The 11,298-nt window shown below is 30.6% G+C and overlaps 1 protein-coding gene and 1 pseudogene across 1 annotated transcript; one reads left to right on the forward strand and one right to left on the reverse strand.

Annotated features, from left to right (window-relative positions):
* Positions 1-1,139: 1,139 nt before the first annotated feature.
* LOC139858203 (uncharacterized) lies at positions 1,140-3,172 on the reverse strand. Its single transcript, XM_071847056.1, has 3 exons — positions 3,015-3,172; positions 2,145-2,265; positions 1,140-1,629 (listed from the first exon to the last, which is right to left on the reverse strand). Exons 2-3 carry the CDS (start codon positions 2,192-2,194, stop codon positions 1,395-1,397), a joined length of 285 nt encoding a protein of 94 aa, XP_071703157.1. The 5' UTR covers positions 2,195-2,265; positions 3,015-3,172; the 3' UTR covers positions 1,140-1,394.
* Positions 3,173-6,104: 2,932 nt separating this feature from the next.
* On the forward strand, positions 6,105-6,655 carry LOC139859587 (agamous-like MADS-box protein AGL62; annotated as a pseudogene).
* Positions 6,656-11,298: the final 4,643 nt, after the last annotated feature.

Consider the following 11,298-nt stretch of genomic DNA (forward strand, 5'->3'; position numbering starts at 1 on the left):
ATCAAATTAATTTGTATATCGTTCTTGATGTGCGTGTGGGTGTAGGGTAGCAACAACAATCTGGCCAAGGATAAGGCTTGCTACAAGTCAACAAATTGGAGAATAATATGGAATGCATGTGTTTATCCAAACTTAATTTTGATTAGTTTGTTATTATTTTGATTAGTTTGTTATTTTCGTATCTTTGTTTTTGGTGTTTAAATAGGCTTGCTTTGTTTATTTTTAGGGGCGGGATTTTTTATTAATAAAAAAAGTTGAAGTTAATAAAGGCCGTAGCCTTTTTATCTTTTGCTAAGCCGAGAAGGTTAGCGTTGTTATTCGTTAAACCGAGAAGGTTTACATATATCTCATACTATTGTTTTAGTCACGATCCTTTCTATCCATTATGTGGTATCAGATTCCAGGCATGACTAAACAAGCTGAGAAACAAACTGAGTTCGAGAGATTGAATCGCAAGATTCAAGAGTTAGAAGACATGCAACATCTCTTGCGTAATATAGAGATGAAGCTTGAAAATCTTGAATTTTCAAGAAAGCTTCAACCGGATGACTTTGTTGATTCCGTTGATCAAGTTTTTAACATGGAGTATGTTTCTGAACTTTGTGTGGTTGAAGATACCGTCCCGGTTTATGATACTGACGTTGAGGAAGAGGAAGACGAGTCACAAGAGGATGGCTTGAACATGCCAATCGGTCATGAGAGTGAAGATGAGACAGTTGATAGTCTTTTTCGTGTGTTAGAAAACGTTAATGATTACACGTTTAAGATTATTGCAAACGCATACACGAGTGAACTCCCGGGTCATTATCATGTATTCACCACTTTTAGTGTTGCTAATTTGTCACCATTTATCGATTGTAGCGGCGATTTTGTAGACTCAAGGACGAGTCTTTTCGAAGAAGGAGATGATGATGCATATTCCGTGAAGAATAATGGGCTGACCAAGTTTGGTTTACAAGACTTTTGGGCTTATCAAATTAATTTGTATATCGTTCTAAATGTGCGTGTGGGTGTAGGGTAGCAACAACAATCTGGCCAAGGATAAGGCTTGCTACAATTCAACAAATTGGAGAATAATATGGAATGCATGTGTTTATCCAAACTTAATTTTGATTAGTTTGTTATTTTCGTATCTTTGTTTTTGGTGTTTAAATAGGCTTGCTTTGTTTATTTTTAGGGGCGGGATTTTTTATTAATAAAAAAAGTTGAAGTTAATAAAGGCCGTAGCCTTTTTATCTTTTGCTAAACCGAGAAGGTTAGCGTTGTTATTCGTTAAACCGAGAAGGTTTACATATATCTCATACTATTGTTTTAGTCACGATCCTTTCTATCCATTATTGTCTCGAAATTAGAGCGAAAGACTCATATAACTTGATCAACTGTACCCTTGAGACTCAGAACGCATCGTCGGAAGCAGTGGTAGTAGTAACCGTAACAGCATTCTGTTCTTCAAGTATTTTCATTTGGCGTTCAGCATGTTCTCTCTCACAGGCACTAATGCCCAAAATAATATCAAGCATGGTACCGGTAGTCCCAAAAAACACAAGTGGTGCAAGTGATTTCCTCTTTATTCCAACAGGTATTGCAACCAAAGCACCTGCCACAGAAAACACCCACGTACCCAATGCACTGCAAATATCCATATTTGATAAGATAATATTTTTCATACACAATACTTTTAACCGTTAAGAGTAATCAAAATTTGATATGTGCACCGTGCACATCTTCTTGAGCAATTAAGCAAGGTACTTGCATGGGGAAAAAGATAAGGATTGAAGAATATGCAAGTCGCAAGTCTTTGAAGACCAAAGATTAAAACATAAAGACATGTTTATATGAACTTCGTAAGCCATCTATCACACATACCCCAAATAAAAAAGACTATCACCGCGCCTAATAAGGATATATATGAGAAATATACTTTATATAAGTTGTATGATGTTTTATTTGATGAATATCCATATCCATATTAACATATGCACATCTGTCACATCTAAATATTAGCATCTTTTAGTAACATCAGATTGGTAAACCAAATACAAACACATTCCCATGCTATGTAACATGTATAACAAAATATAAGCTACCTCAAGGAAACACAAGTGTCGAATACTACATTTTCATTCATTAGTTGAAGTACTTACTTGGAAACAGAGCAATCCTCAATATGCTTTGCTTTTTCTTGATTTGCCATTCCTTTAATGATCAACTTTGGGATAAGAAACTTCTTGAAACCACAGAGATGGACTCCTGTATTTCAGTTTGCTATATACAAATCGTCTATAAATTAATATGTGTGTTATACGATATATATTTGAAGACAAATTAAGCAATGAAGGTTGAAGCTACAACATCAAAAGTTTAACTTAAAAGAACCATTTCCTACGTAGATATGGTTTTCGAAAGAAACAAATCCAATACTTACTAGCAACTAGCAAACAACACATAGCAAAAAATGCATAAACCACAAATATTTTCCACCTAATCTTACTATTTATACACACACAATCAAGTGTGACTGAATGACTGATCTTAAAAAAGAACATCATCATAAATTAGCAATGGACTGACTATAATAAGATATAAGGACTCATTAAGATCGGCACCAGTTACCAGTCATTGAAAACCTAAAACTAGGAGGTAATATACAACAATTTTTATTTTAATTTTAATTTTTGAACAGCTAAAGATATTAATATTATTACATCAGAAGTTCAGAACCCTAAAATCAAGCACAAATCCAGAATTAAAAAAATGTATATAACCTATGATTGAAATAGACAGTTAATCTAAGTATAAATTAGGGATGAGGACTTTCAGTATGTAAATTATGCTTCCAATCCAAAATCGAAGAAATAGATAAATTAAAACCCTAAGTTAGTCACATCGATCATAGAACATGACTTACACATACAATAATCAAAATTAGAAATAAAAGGATTAAAAAACAACGGGCATGAAGCTTAATGGTAAATTGAAATGAGCACGCGTTACTTAATTAGTTAGATACTTACAATGTATAGATACAGATGATGAGATCCGAAAGTATTCGGAGAAGAAGTGAGCTAGCGGCGGTGAATGGTGGCGAAGTTGTATAACACAGATTACAGAGTATTTAAATTACTCTACCAAACAAAAATAAACATTGTAGGAGATTGCAAGTGGTGGTTTGTTTTAGATAAAAGTGTTTTAGGGATCAATTTGAAGAAGTGAATTTGCTATTATTAAGAAGGAACGTTGCTCCTACTTCGGGTTCATTGAAATTGATTGATCACGTCGAAAATTTGGACTACGGCGACGCCATTCAAAGTTTGTTCACGGCGGACAAGGTTGATAACAAAAATGGCATTACGGGCCCAAAAATTCCTATTATATCCGACGAGGCTTTTGTGGCTTTTGATAACATGATGACATGTGTGGCCGAAAGTGAACCGGTAAAGCTTAACCCTATTAATTCTAGTGAAATCCCGCGTCATTCGGTTAAGAACAAGAAACCCCAAAAGCGAAAAGATAGAGTGGTTCAAGGTGCTGAAATGACAAAATTCGGCATCTTCATTAAGGACATTTGAGTCCTTTAGTTTGGTCAATGTTACTTATTGTTGTATTTTTTTCGATTTTGTAGTTTGTTATATTCGTATGCTTATAGTTTTGGTTAGTAATGTCTTAGGTAGGTGAATCTCGGTATAGATAGTTCGTTGGTAGTTGCTTTCTATGTACGAGCTTCATCAAAACCCTTTTTGTTCTTCTTGTTGAATTCGTTTTCTTTTTAGAAACGTGTTCCGTTTATATAAAGTTATAGTTTTTTTGCAAAAAAAAAAATAAAAAAAAAAATTAAGAAAAAAAAAAAACATTGTAGGAGATTATTTGCGAACCTGAGTCTTGATTGTTTTGTATTGTATTTATTATACATATTGCTTTGAATGTTGTACATTACATTGCAACATTTATTAAAGTACAATAAAATGTCATTTCGCAAGTTCACTAATGTATTTTGGCAAAATTCATTTCTAAATTAGTAAAATTATCTCTAACAATGGGTGTGTTTGGATGAAACTAGCTGGAGCTGGAGCTTACTGCTGGAGCTGGAGCTTATGGACTAGAGCTGGAGCTTATTTTTTAAGTTGGTAGCTGGAGCTTATTATTTTTTATAAGTGTTTGGTAAATTAGCTGGAGCTTATTTTCTAGTTCATAAGCTCTACTTTTTTTCATAAGCTACTAGAAGTAGCTTATTTTTCTAGAGCATATGATTTTCATAAGATCTACTTTTTATGTCTACCAAACAAAGCTTATTACTTAGAGCTTATTAAAATCATAAGCTCAAGCTCCTATAAGCTCCCATAAGCTCCCATAAGCTTCTCTACCAAACACACCCAAAGTTTATATTTAGGGGAGTTGCAAGGCCGGATATTGGGGCGTGCAAGACGTAATAATTATAAGGGCCCAAAAAATATATTCTAACATTACATACCTATGCCCATTTTATATACATAGGTTCATTTGTTGATTAATAATTTAAAATTTTAAAAAAATAATATACATAATCAATGTCGAATATTTCGTAATCCAATACTCAGCTCCAATACTCCGACATCGATTTCATCAATTTATAGGTAATAATTAAAAAATTATAGTTACATGTATATAAAAGGGACCACTTTTATTATTCGAACATGACCCATAAAATTAACCGGCCCTAGAGAGTTGTAAATGAGACAATTTACTCGAGCTAGGTATAACATTCTTTTGAACAACATGAAATAATACATAAAAAAGGGGTGTGTTAACTATAACTTTGATTTTTGTACCTAAACAGTCTTGTATATACGTACATAAGTAAGGACTATCAAGCGTTTGAAAAAAATTATATCCCATTAACGCAACTACATCACAGTGGCAACACGCGACAGACTCGCCCACATTGTTTTATCTATATTCTACGTTTAAAAACATATATTTCCAAGTTAATTATAGATCAACAAGATGTATTAAACAAGTCGCTAATACACAAATATTGTGAAATTATCATATAAATGATGATAAATATAAATATATCACCACTCATTTCTATTTTTAATTTTATTTTAAGTTACTCTAAAACTATATAACGTTTATTGTACATTAATTTGTTTTTCATCCGTCTTTAAAATATTGTCCCATAAATTTTTTACTGAGTTTTAATATACACAAAATCAGGCCATTGGTCTTTAATATTGGCGTAAAATTTCATGGATGAACTTGAAGTATTTTTTTTGACGTGGATGACCCTAATAATTGAGAATGTTTCGGTATTGGTCCCTGAATGTAACAGACGTTATTTTATCATCGTTAGTGTGAGAAGCACACGAGGGCTTTTTAGTCATTAACGATAGAGCAATAGTGATGCACATTAATGATGGAGAAATAACATTTGTTACATTTACTCATTTAGGGATCAACTATGCAATATTTTTAAACATTTAGGTCATTCACATAAAAAAAGAATTAGATTCAACTATGAAACTTTGGACTAATATTAAAGGTCTAACGGTGTAATTTTGTCTTTAATATAAGTAATAAGTGTTAGTTTTGTTTTTCAAGTTAGGTTTTATTGAATTTTAAATGAATAAAAATGACTAAAATTAATAAAGTAAGGCAAAATGAAGAATTTATTAATTTTTAGTAGATGTTCCATATTTTACAAATGGACAACCATGTTAAAAGAAAAAAAAAATTAATCTAAATATAAACAGTAATTTTTTTGTTTTTTGGGAGAGGTTTTTAAAATAATTGGAGGGACTAGCAATTTCGTTAAATAAAATAAAATCGTTATAATTACGCGTATATACAAACGGATATACTTTAGCCCAAAGCTACCAAAACCAAATAACTCAAAATTGTTAATTACGCGTATATTAGTACTCCGTATTCCGTAGTAGTATTATATTATATACTCGATCAAGCCCTTAATTTCTAATTATCCATCTTCTTCTCACAAATACTAACATCACCTTCTTTATTTTCAGACATAGCTCAATTTTCTCCAATAATTAATTATACAATAATAATACACTACTTTAATAATAAAAAAACAAATTCGTCCTCCGACAACCACCATCACCATCACCATGGTTTCAACAAATTTTACCGGCGAAACAAGCAAGACGAAAAAACAAACACAAGGCCGCAAAAAGATCGAAATCAAGAAAATTCAAGAATCCAACAAACTTCAAGTCACATTCTCCAAACGCCGAACCGGATTTTTCAAGAAAGCAACCGAACTTTGTGTCTTGACCGGTCCTGAAATCGCCATTCTGGTTACCTCACCCGGTGGTAAAATTTACACATTCTGTAGCCCTAACACTGACGTCATCATTGGCCGTTATTTAAACAACGGTAACTATAATAACCTTACGCCACCATTGTTGCCAGTGAACGAGTTTAATCGACATTACGATGATGTTTCGAGGGAGTTGGAGTTTGAGAAACAAAAGATGATTTTGAAAAGTGGCGGCGGCGGTGGTACGATGACGTTAATATTGACGGAATGGATGTTATGGAACTGGAAGAGTGTCTTTATTCGTTGATTGAGTTGAAGAAAAATGTAGTAATTAGAGCTCATGAGTTGATGAGCGTCAACAAGCCTCCGGCGTTGTTGGATTCGAGTGGCGCGTGGTAACGACGCTTCGGTGATTTAGATTCCAGTAATTAACGGCGTAGTCAACGGTCAGTTGAATTTTGTTTACGGTGGAGAAGTAGGGAAATTTAATTAGATTATGGAATTGATTTGGTTTATTGTTTATAAAGATTTGGTTGTTAGGGTTTTAATTAATTACTTTTGGTTAATGTTTAGGTTAGATCTGTGACATTTTTTTAGTGGAGTTATTTACTTTGTAATTTGTAAATCAATCGATCAATGGGTCTCATTAAGGAAAAAACAATGAAGCGTTGTTTTATTGAAATGTTTTTCTAATTATTTTATTATTTTTTCTTTCAGCAATCAATTACAGTATTTTTTTTTTGTGGCAAAAAACAGAAAATAAAATAAATAAAACTTTTCACTAAGATGTGAAAAGTTGGAGATTACAAGCATAAAAAGTATGGATTTACATAACTTCTACCCATCCATCTCCGATTTGAGAAGCTTGTAAACCGTTCTCGGTGGTGTGATCGATGTCAAATGGTGGGTGGATCGAAGCTACACCTTCGTTAATTGTTACTCCGTATTTCGAAATTTTACTTTGATCTCCTGTGGCCGTTGTAGGCTTGTAGCAAAAGCGTTTGGTCTTGGTTAACGATTACTGCACAATTGGGGTTCTCATGGATGTGTGGCACATTGTTTCTGACTTGGTTAGCTATCAGAAGCGTTTAGTCTTGATTTCGCTTTACCGGACATTTTAACTAAGATTGCAAGGTGATTCGGGAGGTTATATGTGTGGCTAGATCCTCGCTTGAGTTAAAGCAAGCGGGTTCTTTTGTCGTTACCATTGAAACATCGTTAACCGGTAGTGTGAAGGGGTGTGTGGACACGTACAAAGATGAATTCAAATATGAGGTTTTGAAGGTTTGGGTCGACGAAGTGTGCGATATTGGTCGGGTTTTCGATGTTGGATTTTCTCCCGAGAGTTCAAACAGATGGGTTTCCTTGGTTAAGGATTTTTTTTTTATTATTTTTTTTTTTTGGGGCTAAAATGACGATTACTATTAAAATACAGGATGCCTTCATCAAAAAATGAAGTAACCCGAGAAACCAGTACAATCAAAACGTTAAACGAGACCATTAAGGCTCGATAAAAGTAAACCACTAAGAACCAATTGAATAAATCTAGCTAACTTGACCCGAGCCTAAACGATAAAACGTCTACCAAAATCTATGAACAAACATCTACAAAGAAGATCAAAACCAACAATAAACATCTACAAACAAGCAACAATACAAATGACTAAAAAGAAACCAATAGAACTTAACCGTTGTTAGAGGCCCCCTTTCGATTTCTTTTATCCGGACGCGACGTAATCCCGTCAACTTTATCAATGTGTACCCCTTTCTCACTTCGCGAAACGAAAGAATAGGTCAAAAGTTTGGCCGGATCACTCCCTCATCTTCCAAAACTTGGAAAAAACCCCTTTGAGGACACTCCGAGGTACCCGCCAATTCTTCGTCATGCAATATAAACCCGTCCTTAGAATTCTTTGCTTTTTGATAACGTTTCCTTGACTTCTTTTGTTTCAAATTAGGACCATTCACAACCACATTCTCTTCAGCAACATGGTGGAAAACAGAATCAACATTTGACTTCTTTTGTATAAAACTAGGGCCATGCATTACCATAGTCTCTTCAGCAACAAGGTTAGAAACAGAATCAACCTTTGCAAGGTCAACTGAAGCATTTGGCACACCTGGATTAATGTGAACTGAACAACATTGGAATCAACACCAAAAGAAGAATAAACCGAGAACGAAACAGGTTCTTCTACAACACTATTTGCTGCAACAGTCTTAGATAAATCAGGCTCCGAAACCAGTACTGCACCTATAGACCCGAAGTGTAAATCGACACTACCATCGTCTTCTTCTACGACTTCATTCAAATCCATATTTTCCATCACAGGTTGAACCCCGACATCACCATTGCCATTTATGACTGAGGCATTAACATTATCGACCATGTGATGACCCGGAAATTTTCGACCAAATTTAAACTTAATCTTTATATAGTTTCGACACGATCAGCAAAGTCTATTAAACCGAGTCTCAAAATCTTTGAACGGTTTACATAGATTCATATAAACCCTTGACTGTTTCCAACGATTCACGAACCATTATTTATAAATAGATATATGTATATAAATATATGTACGGATACATATATGAGAACATGATAACTTGAAATACATTAATGAAATTTTATATGATTTAGTTTCTGGAAGTAAAAACGTAAGATAATTTGTGATATACAATAAAAACTTGACATTTAAAAAAACATAATTAATTATATAGTAGTTTGAATATATATATATATATATATATATATATATATATATATATATATATATATATATATATATATATATATATATATATATATATATATATATTTCGATACATAACTATTACTATATGTATATTGTTAAATGTATAAATATTAAATATATAATGTATATTATATATATATGAATATTACAAAACTAACAATATATATGTAATTACAAGTTAAAATATAATTATTATATTAACCTTGTTATTATTATTACATTCAATATTAAAATAAATATTAATATTAATACTAATATCAGTATTAGGAACATTATTATATATAGATATAAAATTTGATACATTTAAGTTGTTATATTAGTATTTATTTTATTACTTTCATTATTATTAGTAATAGTAATATTAATATCAATATTATTATTATATGTATATATAATATATATGAAATTGGATACATTTAATTACTAATGTTATAATTATTATTAGTAATACCATTATTTTTGTAACTAGGGGTAAAATTTTGATTTTAGTTATTATTAAGATGATTATTATTATTATTATTATTATTATTATTATTATTATTATTATTATTATTATTATTATTATTATTATTATTATTACTATTATTATTATTATTATTATTATTATTATTATTATTATTATTATTATTATTATTATTATTATTATTATTATTATTATTATTATTATTATTATTATTATTATTATTATTATTATATTTATATTTATTTAACATTAAAAATATAAACGAATATTAGCATGTGGTTCAGTTTAACGTTTCCATCATACTGTGATCCTTTTTGTTTTGTATCTCTGAACTCGTACAATCAAGATTCTATATCAAGAACCAGACAAATTCATTTAGAGATTAGTTCAAACTTTTTATTTTATTTTATTTCTTTTTTCTTCTGATGGGAAATTCTTGTCGATCAAACTAGATTATACAAAACAAACCTTGATTGATTCCTGTTTTATTTCAATTATTCCATCCCAATATAAATAATTCAGACTGAAATTCGTGAAAATTTAAAACAAAAACTGAGAGAAAAGAACCCAGCACCCTGTTCAAACACTTTTTACCCATATTTCAAATACGAATCAATTCTAAAAATCCATAAATGTAGAAGCGTTAGGAATTGTCTATGTAAACTTCCTGCAAAGTTTGAAGTTTCAATTTTTCGAATTGAGTTTGAATTGGCGAGTCAAAGTTTTAATTCAAAAAAGTCAACTGCTGTGTTCTTGGGGAAATTCAAGTTACCTGTTCTGATTAAAGTTCAATTAATGAATTGTAGAGTTTATATGCAGTATTTACAACCATTTTCATGTTTTAACTATTGTCTAAAACGTCCTAGAAAACAAAATCGCGAATTTTTTTTTCTTTGTTTCTTCAGCGGCTGCAGAAGCAGCAGGTTTATATTTTATTTTTTTATTTTTTTTCGTTTTCAAGTAATTCAAAGATTCATAAGTTGATTATAGTTTGTTTAAAAGTCTTGAACCAATTTATTATACGCTGTTAGGAATTTGGGTTGATATTGATTCGTTTATAAGTGATGAAGAAGAAGGAAATAGAAAGACTAGGTTAAATAGTATTAGGGACGGTACAAAAAAGATAAACAAACCAGCTCAGCTGGTTAAGAGTGTATGCGGGTATACGTGAGGTCTTGGGTTCGAGACTTGGCACGGACGTTATTTTTTTTAAAGGACTTTATCTTTGAGGTAGCAATCTTATAAATTTTTATTATTATTATTATTATTATTATTATTATTATTATTATTATTATTATTATTATTATTATTATTATTATTATTATTATTATTATTATTATTATTGTTGTTGTTGTTGTTGTTGTTGTTATTGTTATTATTGATTGTTGTTAGTATTATATTAAAATTTATAGTATGAGTACTATTATTATTATTTTAGTTATTAATAAGTAATATCACCATTACTATTATTATTATTATTAGTCATATAAGTATTATTAATATTAATATAGTTATTATTGTTAATTTTATCATTTAAGTATTATTACTATTATTATTATGATTATTATTATTATTATCGTTATTATCATACTTATCATTTTTGTTATTATTATTATCATTAGGTACTAAAATTATTATTAGTATTATTATCATTAATAAGTATTATGAATATTAGTTATTTCTATTATTATCGCTAATATAAGTAGTAGTTACCAATTATTATTATTGTTATCATAACCCTAGTTACAATTATAATTATTATTAATATTATTATTACTAATATCATTATCAAAATAAGTATTATTATTAAGTAATATGATTAT

This window comes from Rutidosis leptorrhynchoides, chromosome 7, assembly GCF_046630445.1.
Source record: "Rutidosis leptorrhynchoides isolate AG116_Rl617_1_P2 chromosome 7, CSIRO_AGI_Rlap_v1, whole genome shotgun sequence".
Lineage (NCBI taxonomy): Eukaryota > Viridiplantae > Streptophyta > Magnoliopsida > Asterales > Asteraceae > Rutidosis > Rutidosis leptorrhynchoides.

Coding starts and splice junctions, on each gene's coding strand:
- LOC139858203 (XM_071847056.1), bottom strand. CDS start 2,194: ATGGCAAATCAAGAAAAAGCAAAGCATATTGAGGATTGCTCTGTTTCC. Junction 1,630..2,144: donor GAGGATTGCTCTGTTTCCAA/GTAAGTACTTCA, acceptor GGATATTTGCAG/TGCATTGGGTACGTGGGTGT.